This window comes from Accipiter gentilis, chromosome 30 (genome assembly GCF_929443795.1).
Source record: "Accipiter gentilis chromosome 30, bAccGen1.1, whole genome shotgun sequence".
NCBI classification, from domain to species: domain Eukaryota; kingdom Metazoa; phylum Chordata; class Aves; order Accipitriformes; family Accipitridae; genus Astur; species Astur gentilis.
Window position 1 is genome coordinate 20,708,269 of NC_064909.1, and position 23,622 is coordinate 20,731,890.

A 23,622-nucleotide genomic window follows, 5' to 3' on the forward strand; every position below is an offset into this window, starting at 1 on the left:
TGAAGAAGTGTGATGGTTGAATGACCAGCTCTAGTCTTTTTTTTCTAATTTGGTATTTATGTTGTTAATCCTACTTAAGTCTGCAGTCAGAGTGCTACAGTAACGCTCATTTTTAGGAAGGAAAATATGTCATATTTTGGGGGAGGAACAATAGAACTGCCAAAAGCTTAATAAAAGATCCATGCTTAATAAAAGATCTGGCCTGCTTCTAAAGCCAGAAAAATATCTTACAGGAAGAGACAAAATGCATTAGGAAGATCTTTTATTAGTCCTGTTTCAATTCATTTTCTTCCAGGAAAGTGCAGTTAACGTGTATCTGAAAGTCATTTTTGTAGAAGAATTATAACCAAAAAACCTCAAAACAAAATTAATTTCAGCATAGGCTATCTGGAGCTCCCTATAAAAGTAGGAGAAAGGGGCGTGAGGTAGAATGCAAACACTGTAGGAACAAGGTATCTCTCTGTACTTTAATTTGATTAGTTTTAGCACTGCGTGTATGCTGTGAGGACGACTAATTAATACATGGCTGAAGCCCTTTCTAACCATCCCCATCTTCTTTGCTTGGCTGTTCATCACAATGATAGTGTCTGTAATCCTGGCTCTGTAAAGGCCCTTCTACCCTATTCAGATGCTTTTAGGCTTATTGGATGCAATACCTGGCAAACCTTTCTGATTTGTGTTGGATGTCGTCCAATGAAAACCATAAAAACTGCCTATGTAGCAGCTGCTCTGTTAAAGCAAGACCTTTTTGCCTGGTAACAATAACGCTCTTGCAGCATTTGGCATTAGGTTCTCTTTGACTTGTTGGCTGTCAGGCTCAAGAGCACTGGACTCCTGCATGGTATAGCCGGTAATTGTCACCCTTTTAGTTTGTGCTGCTGACTTGAAGCATGGTTGCGTCTGCCAAGTTTATGCATGGAGTGAGCTCAGGTGTTTGCAAGGTGAGTTTGCCTTCTTCCCTAAGAGACCGGTTCTGATTTAGTCATAAGCAAAACCTGTGGAAATGTAGCATGTACTTCTGCCGTGACCTGTACTAATTTTGTCATTCCTTCCCCCCACCCCTTTTTTCCCCAGATAAATGGCTCATTTAAATTGGGAGCTACTAAAATATTCTCTGGCTGGCAAATGCAGTGCCTAGCAGCAGTCATCAAGGACGAACCAAACATGAGCGGAGGAGGGGAACAGGTCGACATTCTTCCGGCCAATTATGTGGTCAAAGATCGCTGGAAAGTGGTGAGTAGCTCCGGCTTTGTGCTTCCTTTGGTGGCCCAAACAGATCTCCTCCTCCTGTAGTAGTGCAGAAACTTGTCTAGTTAATCCTGGGCTCTAGCAAGCAACAGTGGCGTGGTATGGTTTGACATGTTAGTAAGATAATGCAAGAAGATGTTTAATATTGCTCTAGTGCTTTTTAGACTGTCTGGTATTTTTAGAAGACTAAACCTGCCAAGGATTTTTAGGTAGGATTGAACTGTTGCAGCAGGCTGAGTCATCTTTTGGTAAGAAACTTAGATTTCGAGTCACTGTGGCAAAGAATACTTACAGGCATGCCGATAAATAAATTACAATAAAATAAAATAGTTTAAAAGCAAATGTTTAAGGCTGAAAGGTCAGCTACTTCAAAAGTCAGAAATTCCATAATTAGCTTGTTGGTACAACTTCTGTGTAGATTTATTAGGATACTTTTTAAAGTCATATCATCACATGTTAAGGATTTTAGTTCTTCATGGGACAGCTGTCTCATCTGTTGTGCAACCTGTATGGGGTACACTAAATTAGTAGCCATTTAATGTTTTATGAATTCATTGTATGGCTGGAGATCTCACTAGCCATTTAAATTCATGGCATGAGTTGGCCATTTAATCTCAGATCTTTATGTTTCTTACTGTTGTGGTGTCTGTGCCAGATATATATATAGATATAGATATATTTACTCTTTTTTTATTCATGCTTTTACCAGGTGATACAAGAGCGAACTATTTGCTTGCTTTTACAGATAGGGGTTCAAGGTTAGTTAGATCTTGATTTTTATTATTTTTTTACAGACTGGTTAACATTTATGACCAAAGCACATCTCCACTAGACATCATGGGCATCTAGGCATGCTCACCACTTCTTCTATAGGTTGGACCTGGCTGTCTTGCCTTAGGCACTCAGCAGATGAGCATGTGATTAGTGATGGCTTGTGATTAGAGACTTCAGCATCTTGACCAGAATCATGCAAGAATGCTGTGGTAGAGACATGGGGAGAATCTCGTCCTCTAGACATGTGTTTCATTGCCACCAGATTTGTTCAGAGGGTGCAGTTCCTCTTATGTATAAGGCTTTCTCTTTAGTCATAAAATGAGGTCTCTGGGATGGTGGGGGAAGTAGCATTATATTACCACCTCAGTTAAAGAAACTAGAATATAACACGTGAAAGGATCATGTACCTTTATACTTTTTGAAATTCTGTACGTGTTTTCGGAGAGTTTTTGTTTTCTGGCTTTAAAAGCTTTGCTGAAAGAGCTGAAGAAAAATTTAAATCCTATGTAAGCCATTGTGTCCGTTTTATAACTTGGATTACCAGCAGTGTCTGAATCATTAAACTCGCAGCAGAAGCCTTACTCATTTGAACTACAAGTGATTTGTAGTAGTAGCACCAAGTCATTTCTCTGTGCTAACTAGCTACGCTACAGCTGCCCTGTGAGTTTTGCAGTGGGCTCTGAAGAGCAGAGGACTAGAGACACTCAGGACTCTGAACTTGCTTCAGTTCCAGGCTGTGGATAGGTTATTTTCAACAGCCTGCTTCAGACAACATACTACCCTTTTGTTAGACTTGCCTGGTGCCTGTATCTCTTTATTGCCCTGGACAGTTCCACCTTGCTGTGTTCTTGTTACTCCCCCATTGCCTGCCTCTCTTCATCCAAGCACTTTGCTCCTGCTTTGTCCACAGCCTTAACTTTTCTGTCGGGCCTACCCCTGAACAACCTGTTTATAGTTAAGCAATTCAAACTGCTCTTCATTCTCCATGCTTCCTGAGAGCAGATGGAGAATCTCAATTTTCTCTGTGATTAGATATCAAAATGGAGACAACCCCTATCCCCCTCCCAAAGCTTTCTGGCACAGCTGAAGGAAAGTCTTGCTGTGCTCTTGCAGCTCTGGGCTGGAGCACATACACTTGTTTTGGCAGGATGATACGTGTGCAGGTTAACTGACATATAGGACTTGAAACATGCTCTGTGCTTATGGACTTCTCAAAAAATACCGCTTGCAGCTTTCATCTGACCCTTCCTGCACAAACAGAAATTTCCCAATGGCCTACAATTTGGTCAGATTGGTGCGTGTTCTTTGCAAAGCTGAATTTAGACACTGTCCTGATGCCAAGCCATTGCTTCAGGTGCATGGCTGCTAATAATCATTCTTCTCCATTCTCCTTTACCCTAGCTAGCTGCAGCTTGTACCGTTCCTACTGTTCGTCAAACTTTTGAGTTTCTCCTTCATAGATAGGAGTGCTGAAACTTCTGTAAATGGTGGGAGTATGTTTTTTAACACAGTCTAAACAAAGTAACTTTGTTCTTGGAAACAGCAGAACTCTTAAAAGCACCAAAAACTCTAAATAAAGCCTAAAATATGCTCAGTTATGCTCATAGGGGAATGTTTCAAACTAATTTTAAATTTGGTAGAGGCACTAAATGTGGGATTCAGTGACTTCATTGTTGCATGAGTCTGTGACTGGGGACTGCTACAAGCTCTACTCAGTAGCTCTGCCTTAGAAAATATAGAAATGTGCAGCTATGTTGTTAACAACAACTACCTCTAACTAGCGAAATAGCTTTTTATGTTTTATACTGTAGGCTTACAGTAGTCTTCAATACTGCGGTGAGGTCATTACCCCACTTGAAGGCCCTGGGAAGGTACATGACTGCTAAAGGGCGTAAATAGCAACGAGAAATTCTAATTCTCAGCTCTGAGTATAGCTGGGAATTTGGCCTTTTGCTGGCTCAGTTGTGTGGTGTGAGCTTTCATTGAACAGCCATTTCTGCCCCCCTAAAAGTGCACACCCTTTAGGCAGGCCTTCTGTGCTGTTCCCTTGCTGCGCTTGATGTTGGTGTGGGACCAGTCAGAATTGCAAGCTGTATGGGGCTCAAAGTAGTCTGGAAAAAAATATAAAAATATCTCTGTTGGCTCAAGGAAATGCATAGCATAGGACCAAGTGGCAGATGAAAAAGGGAGCGTATCTTAAAATGAGCATACAGCTGTTAACATCAGTAGTAGCATTTTTTATTTTATCTTAGACCTTTCAGAATCTAACCCATAGCATGCAAGCCAGACAGTCCAAGCTTTGCTGTGAGTGATGGATCCTGCTCAAGCAGGTGTGTGGCATATTTATGTGATGCTGGGGTTCAGCTGCCAGAAGGTTTTTTGTGTAATTTGTCCTCCCATTGTGACTGTCTTTGGCTGGGCATCTGCTTGAACCTTGTAGTTCTTAGTGCTGGCATACTTCCAGTATTGAACCGATTTCTAATTTTAGATCAGTGTAATGTATTCCTTGAATTCCTTTCCTCCTCTCCTCCTATATGCTGGCTGACAAAGATTTGACAAATGAAGATGTTAGTTCTCTGCAGTTAGCCTGTTGGTAGTTCATCTTCCTGCCGCTCCAAGTCAGTAAAGTTTGGCTGTCTGACAGCAATGCTATTTTTGTCTTATTTTTGGAGAAAGGCATGGATGGGGAGTGCTTATACTTTTTATCAAAACTTTTGGCCTTGAAGAAGCATTCTTTTGAGTCATCATTCTTTACTTGCAGATGTTTTTGATGATTTGACTGGGTGAAATTTGGACAGTACTGGAACCATGTGACTTTTGCTGAGACACCAGAGGGTGACTTGATCCACACGTGGTCTGAATTATGTGAACTGCTTTGTTCAGGGGTGGGGGGACAAAGTCAAGCATAACTTGTACTTGCTTTGAACTGGGTATAGATGTTAAGGCTGAATGGATGTATCTCTCTTTCACCTAAATGCTTTGTATTAGGGATTCACAACTGAGACTTATTAGCAAGACAGAGTTGGCAGCTCCTGCACTGAGCTTTGAATACAAGTGGCAACCCTTGTACATGTGTATGCTCTTTTGTCAGGTGCAATCCATGCTTCGGTTTCTGCCAGGTTTCTGAGGTTCTTGAACTGAAATTTTGGTTACACTTGTCCTTCTGTTTATTTTGGAAACCTTGCTGGAAGCCACACAAACTTCTGTGGACTCTTCACCTTGTCTTGGTCACAAAGGCCATTTATGGTTCCAAGAGGGAACCTGGGACGAGGAAGGTGCTTTGTCAGTCTTGGGGCCTGTTTTGGTCTTACTCTGTGCAGAATTGCTATAAGTGGGCTTTGGCAGGTCTTCAGATGATTTAGAATGTGGCTGGTTGACTTCTCCTTGATTGGCTTCTCAGTTCATGCCTGTTTGATATGCTAGTTTTCCCCCGAGATCAGTATAACTCCAGTCCTCCTGAGCAAGTTGAGCGGACTCTCAGAGTTTGGTGAGTGTAGGTCCACTCTTCCTCACCTATTGTTAAGTCAGATGAGGCCTGCTAGCCATTTCTGGATCAAGTAGCCCATTGAGTTGGACTGCAGGAGTTGCAGGTTTGACTATACAAGTGCTTCTAAAAGGCAGTCACAGTAGTCACTGTTTGACCTTGTCAACATTTGAAGCCCATGGGTGACAGCCTTGATCCTGGCTGAATTCACCGTAGGTCACTGGCTCTAGGTTTGGTCCTTTGCTCTGGATTCAGAGCACATGTTCTTTTTCCTGACCTTGCCACCAATCCTGAGACTGAACCACTCCTCGTGCCTTGATCCTGGAGCATTTTCCTGGGAAGGTCTAGTCTTTATATAATATCCTTGGAAGGCAGACTTTGTTTAGAGCAGTGGTGTCTTATATGCTTGCTGAATAAGAGATTAAATTTGTAATTGAAGGCTATTTTGGGAGGGGGGGGGCTTTGTTTTTTGAACTGTCCCTATGTGAGTACTGATTTCTGTTTAGTGGGAAGACTGTGTATTGGTGTGGTTTTTTTTCATAGACTCTGAAGGATTGTGCTGCAAGAGTCTTTTCAGGATAAATCCAAAATATTTCAGGAAGTCTCCTTTAAATAGACTTCAGAGGGAGCCATCTGTGTCCTGTGTAACTACTGATACATCCAGGGGGGCTTTTGGGAGTGGCTTCCCCCATCAGGACACGGTTGTTTTATGTTGGTAGTCCTGGGGGACAGTCCAGTTTGGGGAGTTTCTGGAATGCCCTAGTTGGAGACTGCCACACTGGGGGGTCAAGTAGAGTGGCTTTTTGTTAACAGTTTGCTCCAAGGACCTGACGTGTCCTGAAACCTCTTGGAATACGGAAGAAGCTCTGCAGTGAGCTGTATAGTCATTTGGCTGTTAGTGGGATGCTGAAAGGGCTGAAATCATGTCTGAGATGCAGCTTACTTAATTTTAGTTGTCTGTGTGCAAGTTCAAATAGATACCTGTGTTTCATCAGATGAATTGTTCACTTGACTGCGCAGGCTCTAGTGGAAATCTGGACAGCCAGCTCACATGCATTTAGATAGAATGAATCCTGCTGGTGTTGTCAGCCTGTATCCCAGTCTTAACAGTAAAGAGACTCGTGAAAGGTAGGAAACAGGATGAGAAGAGAGTATTCCCAGAGCAGCGAAGCTTAGCATGGGCTGGTGACTCATGATTACCACTTAGGTGATACTTGTTAGATGTTCCCTTCTCTTCCTTGACTTTGTTTAAAGGTTTCATTATTTGTTTATTTTCTTGAGTGGTATATGCCCATCTCTCCTTTGTGTCCAGCAGAAGGCTGTGCTGAGTTCACCTTAGACGGTGAATTCCCACAGAGTATCCAAGCAATGAAGAAAGGCCCATGTGGTAAGCTGCTGACCTCAGCCAAAACCTTGAGTTGCAGGATAACAACTTGCTATGCATCAGAGAAAAGTAAATGGGTGCTGGTGGCCACTGGATGTTGCTGAAAAGTCAAGGAGGATGGCAGTGCTGGTAATGGTAAATGGGACCATCTGGTCCCAGCTGGGAAAAGTATGCCAGAGAATAATTTCCATAAGAGGGTGAGAAAGGATGTGGGGAAGCAGAGGCAGCTTGAGGGCTCTTGGACAGTGAGGTGCATCCATTGGCTGGAATATGTGTATAAAATTGATTTTCTGATACAGTAGAAGCTCTGATCTTAATCTCACGTCATCTCACATTTGATGCTCTGTAGACTTATATAGGTCCTCTGATTTGGCTGTTTTCCCAGGTGAGCAGTCTCAATACCTGTACCTTCCCGAACCTGCTTCTCTGATGCACATGTTCTTTTTTGCTTACTGAGGTAGCAGTCCTAGTCTGTCCTTAGTTTTTCCAGGCTCCTGATCATTCTCTTCACCCTGAAATGAACCACTCCTAACTTGGTGATAGCCTCTAGTAGCAAGGTGATCCATATTGTGCATTGTACATGACTAACCTTCCTACAGATCCTTATAGTGCCCCTATCCCAATTATATTACTGTGTTGTTCCATTTATATTGTAGTAGCTTTGCATTTTGACAACTGTGTTGGATGTGGGAGCTGTCCCTGTTAAGGCCAGTGAATGGAAAAGGATCAATGTGTGCTTTGGTGCTGGCTCAGCAACATTTCTCCCCAGATCCATTTCTTGAATTTGCAACCCAGCAAGATGTTTGGGTAGCCTATGTTTCTTCTCCATCCCAGCTATGTTGTGTCATATTTATTACTGTTGACTTTTGCTTGTTATGTTACCCGCTTTCTCACTGAGACTTTTTAATCTTCCTCAAAGTTCTTCCAGATCCTGACTAAACTTCTTGCCTTCTGCAGCTTTTACTGTCCCTTTCCCTTCTGTGTCATTAATACATCAGGCAACAGAAAATCTTGTGTACTGAATCCTGAGGTATTAGCTGGCATGTTGTTGCTATGCTGAAGGGAGCATTGTTTTGATAGAAAGATTTTTTAGTAGCCAGCTCATTTAGTGTGAATTTCTAAGTAGAAGTAGGGCTGCACTGTAATAATTTATGAATAATATGTGGTGACCTACTTATTGGGCTGTTTACTGTACGAATATGCCTGTTTAGCCCAGTGGAAGGTTGTGAGTAAAAACAACAAGTAAAAGGAGAAGAATGGCTCCGGACAGCAACTCTCAAAGGGTTCAGAGACAATAGTCGGGCTGTTAATATGGAAAATAGTACCTTCTTCATGCAGAGCTGTTTTTCTTGACCTGGGAGCCAGAAAGCAAATGGTTTGGGTCACTTTAAGAAGGAAAAAAAACCCTGCCCTTGAGAGGCAGGGCCCTTTGTTCAGCAAACTGGACAGATGCACAGGACAGGCCTTCTGTGGCGCAGAAGACACTAAAATATTATCTAAACCTCATAAAGCGTTGTGTAAGATACATGTTTGACTACGTGCCTGATTTAAGCTTCTTTTTCCCTTCAAGTGTTATTGCTGCTGTTGGAAAGAAGCAGCGCTCGGGGCTTCCTGAGCACTTGTGAACAGAGGGAACACAAAATGCTGAAGCAAAGGGCTGCAGCAAGGTTCAATGAACAAATGCTAAGCAGATCATAGGAGCCCTGATCTAGCTCTGCTGTAAACCTGAATTTGTTCCTGGGCAGCATAGTATGCTTTAGATATATCTAAGAGAAACAAATATAAAATAATTTTCCTGGCATAGACATTGACACTTACAACACATTAGGAGTCTGTCTTATACATGCATATGTATAACTATATGTGCATATGCTGTCAAGTCTCAGCAGAAGGAGTATCAAGGAATCACCTTCCAGGAAAGGCAGAGGATTCCAGCTTGCTCTCTGAGTGGGTGGCTACTCTAGAACAGGCAGACGATCTATCTCTAGTAGGTGCATATCAAATATGCTGAAACTTAGACATCTTTAGCTTTGAGTTTATGTCAATTGAAATTGTTTTGATTTCCAAGTAGTGATATCCTTCCATTGTGAAACAGTCTTTAATTTTGCTCAGAGACACAAAAAGCATCATTTGGTGTGGTTTAAAATTAAAAAGAAAAAAAAAAAAAGAGAAAATGAGAAACAATGGAGTTGTACTTGCAGCTTGTATGTAACTGTTTTGGGGTAATGCAGTTGGCAGTTCTCTGAAATGTAATACTGAAGTAACCTCACTAGCAGAGCAGGTCAAGCATCTTGTACAATATTACCGTGGATGTTTTGTTCTGTATTTAAAATCCTGTGAATGAGATGTAAACTTCATTTAACTTATTTCCTGAAGGCGTTAGTTCCAGCTACCATGGTTGTGTTTTACTGCAGAGATGTTTGTTGAAAGGGATTGACAGTTTTTATCTACCGTGGTCTGGATAGTGGTTCTACTATCTCCTTGAAGGGTCTTTCCTTGAATTTTGGCAAGAACATTATTGAGCTAATAGGCGTTATCATTTGCTTTTAAATGTATCACGTGTCATCACTTGCTAGGCTTGTTCTTTGTTGTTACAGCAAAGAATTTATACATAGCACAGTCAAGTGGGTAGCTGGGCTTTTGCCTAGCTGTGCAGTGAAGATATTCAGGCACAGCACAGATTGGGAGCTGAGTTTGTTCTCCCTCTGCAGTAAAGAAGCTAGTGCCTGGCTCTGGGAGAGCCAATTTGATGTTGTCTCTCTTATACATTGTACCAAACCTCTTTGTACTTTTCTAGTTGAAGAAGATTGGTGGCGGTGGCTTTGGGGAGATCTATGAGGCAATGGATCTGCTGACCCGTGAGAATGTGGCCTTGAAGGTGGAATCAGCCCAGCAGCCCAAACAAGTTCTCAAGATGGAAGTGGCTGTCCTGAAAAAGCTGCAAGGTAAGGCAGAAAGCTCTTTGGAACTGCTAAAGGTCACCGTGCATGTTAACAATTAGAATCTGAAGTTGCATATGTTTTCTATAGTTTTCTCTTCAGCTTCCATCTATATGTGATGTTACATTAAGTCATTCAGCTCAGAAAGTTATTGCATTCTGCAAAGCATCCTACTCAAGTGAGTTCCAACTACAGGGACTATTTCTGTCAGCCAGGCTATAAGAACAATGGGGAGACTTAAACTGAAGTATTGGTACGCTGGTCTGTGCAGTCTAGCGATGCTGATCAGATAATAAGGAACAGAGCAAGCGATGTCTGACTAAGAAATGAGGGTAGCTGATTGCCTCCCAGAAGATCGGGACAACATTTGTGACTATAACACTGTGAGCATGATGGAGTCTCCAAGTAAAATGGTTGACTAGTAGATGAGAGCAAAAAGTGGATAACGTGAAGTATAAGGAAACCGGCAACTGGTTAATTTGTCATGTACCTGACTGTCCTGAAAGCAAAATGTGAAGTGATTTTAGGTCTTCTAGTTTTGGGAGTGGTGATTTTGAATTATGTTAATTGGAATGATATGCCTATTCTTAATTTTCCCTAACACAGTTTTATATTGGTTTGGATGTGGAAGTCAGCCCTGGGACCATCGATTTTTATAGTTGAACCTAAGCAAAGCTTAAAAAAGCAGGCTTCAAACTGACTGGGAATCGGCAAAATGGGAGCCTTCCTTGACTCATGTCCAACCCTGCTTCCACTTAAGAAATTACACTGAAGGGGTACTTGCCTTATGCCAGAATGCTGTTTTCTGTGTGCTCAGGTGAAACTATAAATAAGACTGAAAGTTAAAACTTCCTCTGCTGATCTTTAAAGTCGCAGTCATTCTCAGGAGTGAACTAGTAGAATAGGGTGAAAGAAGCCAGTCAGTATCCCAAAGGTTTTTGCAATGCTGATGAGATACAGTTTAACACCAAAAGGTGCAAGGGAGCAGTGTCGCTGCAGTTATTCCTGGCTGAAGGAACAGTGAAGGCGCTTCTACTAAAAACTGATTGCTAGGGGAGGACGTGAATAAGGAATTTCTAAATCTGCCTTTGAGGAACTGAGAACTGCTGTTTGCTGAAGTGCATTGCGCATGGATTTCCTTGTGAAGGCAAGGCTAGCTATTGACAGGGACAGTTTACATGTTCTATATAATACGCCTTTAAGGGGATGTTCCTTTTTGCAGGATTCCCACGTGGGCTGGGGAAATGCCTTCCCATGAAGCAGTGAGCCCTTATCACCAGGGCGCATGTTTCAGAGATAGCATTATGGCCCTATGTCAGTGTCTATACCTCTGCGCTTGCACAAAATCTCCACAGATATGATTGAATTAGAGGGTAAGACTGTTGCAGGTCTTGTGGAACTGGGGTTACCCAATGTTTGTGACAGATAGCCTCTAGGTAAAAGTCAGTGAATTATTTTTGAAGGTCAAATAGTTTTCCACAGTTCAGCCCTTCTAAAAGGAGGACTGATAAGGCCTTTTTTGAATATACTGTACTGTAATAGGTGCAGCTCATCTGTGTAAAGAGAACTGAAACAAAGGAGAAATCAACCCAGGTTGTTAGGGGGAAGCTTGCTGTTGATCTGTGAAAGGCCTGGATACATAGAGCTCCCAGAGAACAGCAGAGCGGGTGGCTGAGGTCTGAAAGCAATGTAGTGAGGGCAAGCAAGGCAGAGATTTATTTTTTTTCATTTGGTTGGATACTTGGAACTGCTCTGAATTAGGAGAGGGTGTGACTGTGTATGATTACCAAGAGGCAATGCTATCATGCTGGCTAGTGTCAATATGTGTTACTTCCAGGGCAGAGAATGCTTGAAAGGAATGACCTGAAGTCACCAAATCAGAACTAGCATCAGAAAATGTTCAAGGACTTGACTAATACTCGTGCTTTGCCGCCAGTGTTTATTTCTGGAAAATAGCTGAGAATACCAAATGCTTGAAAAAATACCTGCAGTTGTCCACAGCATGATCCAAGTAACTGGGGAGAGGGAGTGGTGGCGTGTGGAATTAGGAAAGTCCCTTGGCAAAGCAGTTAGCAAATATTAAGGGACAGAAAAGACAGAAGAAGCAGAATTGGCTATGCATCAGCTAACCTGCATTTAAGAATGACAAATTGCTTCAGCCATATTTTTACAAATCAAGCTGTTCTGTGAAGAATTTAGCTTTTTTGGTTCAAGGTTAATCCCCAAATGCCTTACTGAAATAAATGATAAAGTTAAAATAAGAAATAAGGTTGAGACAGTGGGGACTCATGTATTGTGTATGTTTTCTTTGTGAGCTGTTGCGAAGAGGTGAGAAACATTTCACAAAGGGAGATGCTGATTTTATCCAACCAGCTGGTGGATGGAGGAAGTTGGTATTGCCATAGGTGATATAGTTGGTTCATGGTTTTCCAGGTGAAAAGTGAGGGAACAGTGTTGTCTAAAATTCCTCTGTACTTTTCTGGTAGAATTGAGCATTGCAGTTCTTCTTAAATAGTGTGGCTTTACTGTTTTCTATTTAGGTATCACACCAACATTAAAGGACTAATGAGCTGCTGCTCTTTTCAGAGCTTGTGATCAGGGTCTTGCAAGTAGCTAGAGCTTCACAGAGTTTGGGATAGAAGAGGCTGGCCATTAGCCCATACTGCAGACCTATTTCAGGACCTGATTTGGGTGCAGCCCGACCTCTCAGTGCAGTAGCTCCTGGTCGGTTTGGACTGCAGGCTGTTGCCAACAGTCAGACTTTCTGGGACACTTTCTGGAATAGCCACATAAGGAACACAGCTGCAGGTCCCTCACAACGTCCCTTCTGCACTGGCAGTCCACAGAGAACAACTGGGGAACGAATCAGTTAATGACTCTTCTAAGACAGTCTCTATACCTTCTAATAAACACTGTGGTTTTCTACTGGGAGGGTGGTCACTTTTTTTTACTGTGCGGGTGGTCAAACACTGGCACAGGTTGCGCAGAGACGTTATGGAGTCTCTGTCCTTGGAGATATTAAAAACCCAGCTGGATGTGGCCCTGGACAACCTGCTCTAGCTGTCTCTGCTTGAACAGGGGAAGTGAACTAGATGATCTCAAGAGGTCCCTTCCAACATAAATGGTTCTGTGATACTTGTGCTTGGCTATGCGAGATCACTGCCACTTCAGTATCTCTCAACTGCCCTGTAGCGTCATTCTGTTCTGCTCGATTGGATTTTTCTAGCTGTATGGTGCTTTTTCTTTATCTGTTTAGATATTAATGTCTTTGCCAAAGACAAAGTTCTTTCTGACTTGTATTGTTACTTGCAAGGATCATAGATTATCTTCTGACAACCTTCCAAATCTTCATACTGTCTTGGGGCTGGGAAGCACCAGCAATGGTGCCCTTGTAGGCTTTGGGTGTAACATGATTGAGAAGTCAGCTTACAGAGTTTCTTGCTCAAGCGGGTGATGAGCTGAAACTCTCAGTTGTCCTGTTGTTGCACATTTACCCAAAAAGTTTCCAGCAAAATTTCTGTCTTTTTCTTGCCTTCCATGGACTATTTTAGTGAAAATCAGAACCTCTTGGTCCCACAAAGTTGCTGTAGAGTATTTCCTTGTTCAGGCTGGGCTTGAAGGGCTCAAGACATTCTGTCTGGTGCTACTCTATCTGGCCAATTCTAATCAGAGCACCACAAGATAACATTTTTTTTTCCACCTTTGTCAAGCACTCTTTGGCTTACATTGTCCTGTTGCTCCCCTCTTCTGACAGGGCCTTGGCACTGTTGAACCAAAGCTGTTTTCTCCGTGTGTGTTGGTAAGCTTGCTTGGGGAACAGGGAAATTGCATTCTCTTTTTGGTACCATTAGGAATGTTGACCTCAGTATCACAATGTGTGTTACTGTCCTTGCTGCTCAAGGAGGCCTGCATCGTCCACAGTGCCTGATTTTACCCGTACCGTCATTGCAGCATGAGCAGGTGGGATCCTTCATGATGCCAGGCCTCTTCCATGAGGAGTCACCATTTGAAAACAAGTCTTTCTTTCCAGATCCTCACCACATGGTGGCATTCAGGCAACCATACCTTGTTGTAGAACCAGTGACTGCTACAGATTACGACCTTGGACCTCTCTTTTACTTGAGATCGCACCATGTGTTTACCCACTGTCTGCTGTAGGTAAAGTCTTCTGCTCTTTATCAACACCAGCCTGAGCAACCCTTTTGGCCTGACTACAGGACTTGCTCACCACTTCTGTTGGGCTTGATTATCTCGGTTTATCTGTCCCTTCCATGGATGAAGGAGTAAGCAGGACTAAGTTTACCTGGAGGATCAGAAAATTTGCCTGCCTTGAAGAAGGCTGCTGTACAGTTCCCAGATACCGGGTGTCATGGAGAGTCCAAGGAACTGCATCAGAGACTAGACTTTTGCAGTAATAGATTCTAATATACACATTTATCTCTAAAATGTGCAATAAGTAACAAGCAATATGGAAATGATATGAAAAATTCATAGTGTACAGCAATAAGAAATGTGTGTATGTAGTTGGTAAGTATAGAGATAATAAAGTAATAGTATGAAAAAAGATAATAAGAAAAATTATTTTATAGACAGCTAATAGAGAATTACCCTACTAGGGATGAAAATCTTACCTATAACAAATTCAGAAACTGTTTCAGGGGTAGCTTGCAACATCTGCACAGGGAACTTCTGCATGAATACAGCTTCTCTGTGAGAAGAATACTATTTTAGTGCCAAGTTCTCATTTTATTACCTTAATCACTACTGTAAATTTATCTTTAAGTGAGATAATTGTATATGATTGTACCATTTGCACATAATTTTAATTTATTGGGCTTTTCTACTTTGCAGTCAAGCATTTTGAAACCACGCCTAAGCTGCATTGGCAAAATACTTCTTGCAGATACAACTTGTCTCCAGCATAGAAGGTTGCTGGTTCAGTTATATCTGCAAGTGTTTTGCTGTGCAGACAAGCCTCTTGATCACGTATGTTAAAAAGCAGATAGAAATAAGATGTGTATGACTAAGGGAATTAGCAACTTGCTTATCCAGAGAGCAAGAAGGGTCTTGGCTGGGTTTTCTGCGTTTCACCCTCTTAAGTTATGTCTACATTAGTGAGCAGTACAGTACCAACAGATCAGTGGATAGAAGCAGTTGCTCAGGCCTATACATCTCTAACATATATGGCTTGGGGGTACACTATAAACAGCATGTGTTTGGGGGATTTGCTTTGGGTTAGTTTTAATCTGGTTCCCCTGTCTGAAGGACCAGTTCTTGGTTTGGACTGTCTCCATTAGGATTTGGGGACTGTTTGGTGTGCACCTGGAATGGAGCTTCTGGGTCTGTTTGCTCAGAAAAGTTTACGTGACCCAAAGCCACTCTGTGAACAACGCTGACACATGGTAATTGCGATGATTTAAGGCAGTATGGGGGCTTGCTTTAAAACCTCATTGCTATTATAAATCAGGACTCTGAGACGCCTGTTCTTTGGAATCATGGGGAGAAAAAATGGGATGGTTTCCTGTCATTGAACATGTAGAAGGAAGAGTCCTGTCACTTCTAGAAGAGCAGATGTTTTTCCACATCTTCAATGCTTTTCTAACCCTTTAGAATACAGACAGACAGAAACCTGCCTGCTCTCTCTGTGACTTTTTTTTCCCACCCTGGATTTGCTGTGGAGCAATGTTTACATGGCAAAGGAGCATCTGTGAAATACTATCTGGACTCTGTTTCCCATCTCTGGGGTCTCTGAGGTTAATCAAAATGCAACAGCTCTGTTAGAACAGCTCTTGCACAGATTTTGAGGTGCTTGGCTTTGGCTATCAGTGTCAGTCTGCCTTTCCAACAGCAGCCTTAATTGCAGCAATAGTAAACCAGTATCCCTGATTAAATCCAGTGGATTATTTTCTCTAGCTTTTGGGCTGCTGCAGAGAGGGGTGTGGAAACCATCTTTACATGGCAAACCAGGCACTGTGTCTGCTCTAGATGCTCAGCTGGAGCTGTGTGAGGCCCAGCAGCAGACGCTTTGAATTCAGCATTCTTCCTGTCCTTACCCACTTCTTGATGGGTCTCTCTGGGAGCACTCTGAGGGCTTGTGAGACTAGGATGCAAGGCGTGCACTTCAGATGCCTTATGGTCCGCAGGCTCCCCAAAATCTGGATGTGGCCACGGCATTCAGTTTCTTTTGCTGGGATTCTCCTTGGAGCAGCCTGCCAGTGAGATTGTCAGTTAAAACGGCCAGATTTTTCTGGTGCTGAGCGCTGTTTTCTGTTTATCTGCAGTGGCAATTTTGCCCTGGCATGAGGCTACGAGTTCCCATGTACTTGCCTTTGACCTCACTCAGCAGCCAGATATTCCTAAGCACTCTTCAGTGTGTCATTTTCTTTGTAAATGCCTTCTTTTCAGTGTAACCAATCTCATTGCGTAGGACTCTGATTAATTTTATTCTGCAGTGCAGAGATCTTCTGCATATTGAGTAGTTGTGCAAGATGCAGCCTGGACACAGGCATTGTAGTTTTTGAGTACCTGATTTTATTACAGCAGATAGTGAAGCAGGTGTGTGTTGCTTGTTTCCCGTTTACTGCCAGGGGTTGGACAGGTAAGGGTTTCCTAACAAAATAAGGGAAGGAAAGGGATCTTGCTTGTTTTTTTCTCGTTTACTAGTCCTAGTCTTTTCTTTTTGCATATGTGAATTTTTCATGTTAAAGTGGTGTCTTAACTCTCTGTGATTCAGTTTCTGTTACTTTTGTAGACACGTTTTATATGTTTCTACAGTATTTTGCTAGGTTGATGTAAGCAAGCTATCTGTAAAGGCTGGAAAGGAGGGTAAATTACCTTTGGCAGGTTTTTAGGCTATCACAGGGTGGCAGATTCAGACACCTGGTGTAGCTCTGGCCTCTCTGCCCAGCGCTGCATTTTTCCATGTCGAAGAGTTGTATGGATGTTTGAATGAACTGGCATTTGGGCCACATGTTTTCTTTGTCAGCCGTGGTGTCATGGGATGCAGCAACGACATGGGATGATTTAAAACACACTTTTTTGGAGGCTCTGTTGAATTCTTACTCCTTCACTATTCTGCCTTTCCCTCTGTGAGATCTATTATCAGTTGCTCATCTTTGTTTTTAGTGGTCTTGGGGAAACAAGTGGAGGAAATTACGCCATGCAAGGTCAGGCAGTTTTACCTTTTACGGTTCGATTAGAAGCCTTTTGTTTTTATGTCCATTAGCTCATTCATTCATTACAGAAGCACTGGCAAGGCTAACCCAGTTGATTAAATCCCAGTTGATTACTATTGTATGATGTGGTTATTTAAGCCTTACTTCCAGCATAGAATTTGTTTTCCTTCATGTTCAAAAATCCTTGTCTCCAGCTGAGTTGACAAGTCCCTGAAGTCAGCTAGTTTGTCTGGTCACATAAAACTTGCTAACTGCAAAGGAAAGGAAACTGTATGCTAGTCAGCTTTGCCAAGCTACAGACACCATTTCCAAGTTAAGTTAGAAGATAGTAAAAATAACTCTCATTTCATTTTCTAGTCCTGATGGATCCTCCATTTCTTTAGAATATTTGTACAGAAGTGAATTCAATATCCCCACAATACAAAATCTGTGGTAAGCTGATAAACCTGATACTGGTGTTGACAGGTGAATAAAAAAGAGGATAGCTGTAAAATGTATATTATATCTATAACATAGAGCATGAGATACAGTTGCAGCTTTCCAAATGCCAGTGAGAGCAATTGTATAGCTAGATGTCCACATCTGTGCATATAATAGATACCGTGGCAGTGCCAAGTGCTAAAGTGGGTTATGTCACTAAGGACTTGGGCTTTTTCCTGCGCAGTTGCCTTCAGGGTCGAGCTGCTGGATGGCTGTGCCATGGTGGGTTATTTTTGGCCAGCAGTATACCGTTGGTTTTGATACTTCATGTATTGCCTGAATAAAAAGAAACTTGACTATGATTCTGGATTTAAGCTGAGCTTGTGATTAGAGAGATCAGAGGTTGCTGCTGATGCAAGAGGCAGACCTTAAAGAAAAATGAGTGTTTGACATGGACAGATCCAGAGCGTAATTTAGGCTGGTGGGGGCACCTCTGGAGGTCTCCAGTACAACCTCCTGCTCCAAACAGAAAGAAATCGATCAGGTTGCTCTGGGCTTTTTCCAGTGAAGTTTTGAATGATCTCCAAAGACGGAGATCCCGCAGCCTCTCTGTCCAGGTTTGACCACCCTCGTGGTAAAAAAGAAATGACACCTAATGGGAATTTCCCACATTGCAGCTCCTGTCCAATGCCTCTGTGCGCCTCTGAGAAAAGTCTGGCTCCATCTTCTCGGCACTATTCTGTTAGCTGGCTCCGACCAGCAGTTAGATCCTGCTCTGCTGCCTTCCTAAGGTTGAACAAACCCAGTTATCTAACACTTTCTTTGAATGTCACGTTCTCCTTTTCCTGCGACCATCCTGGTGGGCACTGCTAGACTCGCGCTGTTATGTCAGGGCTGGTCTACTGTGGAGGAAATGCAAGAATTGGTAAGGTAACAGTTATAAAAGTAACAGTAATTGCCATGAGATTTATGATAATCTATGCAGTAGAAGTTTCTTCAGTGTTTTGGGTGGACTATTAGCAATGAGACAGCTCATCTATGGAGATGAATCACAAAATAATTTTAGCATAAATTTAAAAGATTAAATTCTTGAACTCCTATGGGGAGAATAGTGGTTATTTGTTTTCTGCAAGTGAAAATGCAGGAAATATGGAGTCTGATACCAAAAATAGATACTTCAAATTGCAACAGCGTCACATATTTCTTTCTTAGTATTCATTTGATTAGTTTCATTGCTGTATTGAAAGTACATTAGGAATATTTAAGAACTTAAATGAGTAGAAGATTGGAATGAATGTTCGATTCCAGCAGTTTGAAATTGATCCATGTGGAAAAATACATTCAAAAAAAGATCATCATTTAATTTTTTAAGTGCTGTGTAATGAAAGTTTTTAAGTATGAACATGGGTTTTTTAATCATATTTCTACAAGGTGATGAATATCTATCCTAAGGTGGAAGGGTTTCCCAGATACTTGAAGTTATTTCTGTACATGAAGACATGATTATTGACTGTAATTTTTAAGTTCCTTCAGGACAGGGATGGTGAAGACCATTTTAGTAACTGAAATATTTGTATTTCTTACCCAGTATTATATGGGAGATTGTTATGTTCGTTTTAGTTTAAAGGCAGTAGGAGAAAGAATATTTTTTTGATGGGTGAACATTAAAACATTGCTTTAACTACACGCTTGGAAAAATTAATGCATATGAAATAAAATAAAACACATGTTCTCTGAAACTTTTTCTGAGGTCAGTGTTTATGAGCATCAGGCTGCCTTATTCCTCCAACTGTTTTGGGTTTGTGTGGCGGGGTTTTAGTAGCGGCAGAGGCGTTGCAGGGGTGGTTCCTGTGAGAAGGTGCTAGAAGCTTCCCCGGCTCCAAGTCGGACCCACCGCTGGCCAAGGCCAAGCTCATCAGCGATGACGGTGGTAGTGCCTCTGGGATAACGTATTTAAGAAGGGGAACCTGCAGCAGGGGAGGAGGTTGGAAGGCGAGAGAAACCCCGGTGCAGATACTGAGGTCAGTGATGAAGGAGGGGGAGGAGGTGCGCCGGAGGAGTTTGATGCCCCCACAGCCCGTGGTGAGACATCAGGCTGTCCCCCCCCAAGCCCATGGAGGGGAGTGGGGGAGCAGATGCCCACCTGCAGCCTGGGGAGAGAGGAGCCCACGCCGGAGCAGTCGGATGCCCCCCAAGATGGCTGTGACTCCATGGGAAAGCCCACGCTGGAGCAGGCTGTACCTGAAGGACTGCAGCCCACGGGAAGGACCCACGCTGGAGCAGTTCGTGAAGAACTGCAGCCCGTGGGAAGGAACCACGTTGGAGAAGTTTGTGAAGGACTGTCTCCCGTGGGAGGGAGCCCGCCCTGGAGCAGGGGAAGAGTGAGGAGTCCTCCCCCTGAGGAGGAAGGAGCGGCAGAAACACGGTGTGATGAACTGACCCCAACCGCCATTCCCATCCCCCTGTGCCGCCGGGTGGGAGGAGGTGGAGAGAACCGGGAGTGGAGTTGAGCCTGGGAAGGAGGGAGGGGTGGGGGGAAGGTGTTTTAAGATTTGGTTTTACTTCCCATTCCCCTGTTTTGATTTGATTGGTAACAAATTAAATTGATTTTGGTTTTTTTCCCCAAGTCAAGTCTGTCTTTTGCCCGTCACCCTAATTGGTGAGTGATCCCTCCCTGCCCTTGTCTCGACCCACAAGCTTTTCATTCTAGTTTCCCCTCCTCATCCCACCAGGACGGCCGCATGGTTCTTTGTTGGCTGCTGGGCTGAAACCGTGACACCAACCTGTGTTAGTTAGTTAACAGGCCAAAACTCTTTGTAATCTCTTGCTCTGTTCCTTACGTTGTTGAAAGATAACTGCTTTGTTTTAGTAATAAACACAGATATAGGACTTCCTTCCTAAAGTGATCTTCTGTAATATCAGAGTGGTTTTTCAGTGAAACAGCCTAGCAAAGGAGCAAGTGTGATCTGGCAGTTAGTGCAGTAAAATGGTTGCGAAGCTCCCCATACTAAGTATACCCGGAAAAATCTTTTTTTCCCTTTTCTTACTTTTCTGTGTTGAAACATGCTTTGCTGCTCTCTGTGCTATGATCTTCATGCTTAAGGAGGGCAGGTGTGAGAAAGAGGGCTATTTCTTGCTGCCTTAAAGGAAAGTATGACAGTCCCATCATCCTGGCTGCACAGGAGGTTATTAACAAGATTGTTCTTGTGGGCTTCCTAATTCTGATCAGCCTCAGGACTGATCTGCAGGAATCCCAAAGTCACGCCTGACTGTCAGCCTCCATCTGCTACTTCAGCATGGCATGAACTCCTCTGAGAGAGCAAACAGTTGTAACCTGGTGCCTCCTTTAGTTGTAAAACGAGTAAAAGCTTCAGAAACCCAGAGGGGTTGATGCTGCAAGCATTTATCCCATCTATATGACCAGCTGGCTGTACATACACCACTTCTAAATGTGGCCTGCTTTCTCTACACTCTGTTATATTCCTTTTGTTTCATGCAGGAATTGGCACAGGCTTCCCTCTCCCCTTTTCTTCTTTTCCTGATGTTGCTTGTGTTGCACAATAGTGTATGGGAGAGCTGTTCTAGGGAGAGCCTAAATTCCCAAGACCAACAGGTCATGTATGAGCCCACCTTAGGCTGGAAAAGAGAATTCAGTATAAAATCAAGTCAGTTTGGGGATGTGGGTCATCAAGAACTGTCAGTTTGTAATTTTAAAAAATTACAGTAAGTGGAAACATGTCAGCCTAAATGTGCATAGAATTCTCAAAGATAATAAATAAAAAATTTAAATGCTTTTTCTATCTGTAAAATTCTGTTATCCAGAAAACAATAATGTTATGTAGGAAACTGATTTAAAAAAAAAAAAAAAAGTCTCAGGAATATACTCAAAATCAGAAGAGGCAGCACTGAATTAGCAGGGATGTGCCTTAAGTCACAGTCAAGTCTATTGGACACTACCACTCCTGTTTTGCTGAAATTATTTATTTAGGTGGCCAGGTTCTCCCTGTTAGAGGTTTGGTTTTTAATGTTCTTGCCTTTAGTTTTACAGCAATAAAAAGCACACGGTGTCCTGCATATCAGTGCTTTGCAATGATTTAAAACAATAAAAACCAGTAAAAGTTGGAGTTATTTACCCTTTTTACTACACGGTAGCTCTCAGTGCCAGTAGAAACAGTCATTGTTTTGGCTGTTGCCTCAATATCCATCTCCTGGTGCTCTGAAAGGCAAAACAAAGCAAAGCAGGACTCACAGTGTGTCTGTAAGTAAGCCAGGCTGGTCTGTGTGAATCTGTACGGACTTAAAGGAGTCCGGTCTGGGATGAGTGCGGACCTGCGCTGCCCCATCCATCCTGAGCCCTGTGCAGATTGCTCGTTTGCTGAAGCACACAGGTGCCAAAAGCTCCTAAAGAAAGGTAACTGGTTCTTTCTGAGGTTATCCAGATACGTTGATGTATTGGTTTTGTCTGGCAAGGTTTTGGTAGTGGGGGGGGGTTACAGGGGTGGCTTCTGTAAGAAGCTGCTGGAAGCTTCCCCTGTGTTCGAGAGCGAGCCCAGACCAGCCGGCTCCGAGACGGACCCGCCGCCGGCCAAGGCCGAGCCAATCAGTGATAGTGGTAACGCCTCTGGGATAACATTTTTAAGAAGGAAAAAAGTTGGGAGGGAGAGAAACAGCCGCCAGAGTGAGAACGTGTAAGAGAAACAAGCCTGCGGACACCAAGGTCAGTGAAGAAGGAGGGGGAGGAGATGCTCCAGGCGCCGGAGCGAAGATTCCCCTGCAGCCCGTGGGGAAGACCCTGGTGAGGCAGGCTGTCCCCCTGCAGTCCAGGGAGGTCCACGGTGGAGCAGATCTCCACCTGCAGCCCGTGGAAGACCCCACGCCGGAGCAGGTGGGTTCCCGAAGGAGGCTGTGACCCCGCGGGAAGCCCGCGCTGGAGCAGGCTCCTGGCAGGACCTGCGGATCTGTGGAGAGAGGAGCCCACGGAGCAGGTTTTCTGGCAGGACTTGTGATCCCGTGGGGGACCCACGCTGGAGCAGTGTGCTCCTGAAGGACTGCACACCGTGGAAAGGACCCACGCTGGAGAAGTTCGTGAAGAACTGCAGCCCGTGGGAATGGCCCACGTTGGAGGAGTTCGTGGAGGACTGTCTCCCGTGGGTGGAACCCCACGCTGGAGCAGGGGAAGAGTGTGATCAGCCCTCGTCCTGAGGAGGTGAAGCGGCAGAAAATAACGTGTGATGACCATAAACCCCATCCCTGTCCCCCTGTGCCGCTGGGGGGGCTTGGTGGTGAAATCCGGGAGTGAAGTTGTGCCTGGGAAGAAGGGAGGGGTGGTGGGAAGGTGTTCTGAGATTTCGTTTTATTTCTCAGTACCTTGCTCTGGTTGATTTGTAATAAATTGAGTTAATTTTCCCAAATTGAGTCTGTTTTGCCCGTGACAGTAATTAGTGAATGGTCTCTCCTGTCCTTATCTCGACCCGCAAGCTTTTTGTTATATCTTTTCTCTCCCCTGCCCAGCTGAGGATGGGGGAGTGATAGAACGGCTTTGGTGGGCACCTGGTGTTCAGCCGGGGTCAACCCATCACGGTTGACTTTGTAGCCACAAATCTGGCTTTGGGGCTGCCTTCGCATCGGCAGGCAGCATAGCCGTCCGTATTGGGACCCGTGGTTGGAAGACATGTAGGACAGTTTGAGGCTACCTGATGGTCCCTTCTTGGTAATGCCCAGGCCAGGATGTGTGCTACGTCCAGACAGTGTCTCAACGAGTTCCCTCAGAAAACCAAAAAGCTGTATGTCAAAATCAATACTGAATTTGCAATGAATTTGTAGATAGTAGGAAACCAGTGGCACCCGGTACTCATGGGCACACACAGGGCATGGGCTTTGGATCAAGGAAGAGCGTGCAAATCGCCCTGATGTATACTGAAGAGCGTACTTTCCTGATCGCCGAGTATCTTTCCCTGAAATATCGTGGCTTGTGACACTCCTTGATGGTTTCAGCGTGGTCTTGCACACCCAGTTCTGAAACTGGACAAGGTCCTTAAGTCTGTGCCGGAGACACGAAGGATCTGCAAGCCACATAACCTTCCTGCTTACCTAACCAGATATAGGTGGATACCAGGATTTGTTGGTTGGTTTGTTTTAAGCCTCTTCTTCCAAAGGGAGTAAGGGGTAACCAAGGCCTCTGCCCCTCCAGTTCTGGTT

The 23,622-nt window shown here is 43.6% G+C and overlaps 1 protein-coding gene across 2 annotated transcripts in view; it reads left to right on the forward strand.

The window, feature by feature from the left end:
* Positions 1–23,622, forward strand: part of TTBK1 (tau tubulin kinase 1) — a 121,909-nt gene that overhangs the window by 15,975 nt on the left and 82,312 nt on the right. For both annotated transcript variants that reach the window (XM_049833559.1, XM_049833560.1), the window contains exons 2-3: positions 1,075–1,233; positions 9,688–9,835. In XM_049833559.1, coding sequence (XP_049689516.1) covers positions 1,126–1,233; positions 9,688–9,835 — 256 coding nt within the window. In that variant the 5' untranslated portion in view covers positions 1,075–1,125. The remainder of the gene's footprint in view (positions 1–1,074; positions 1,234–9,687; positions 9,836–23,622) is intronic.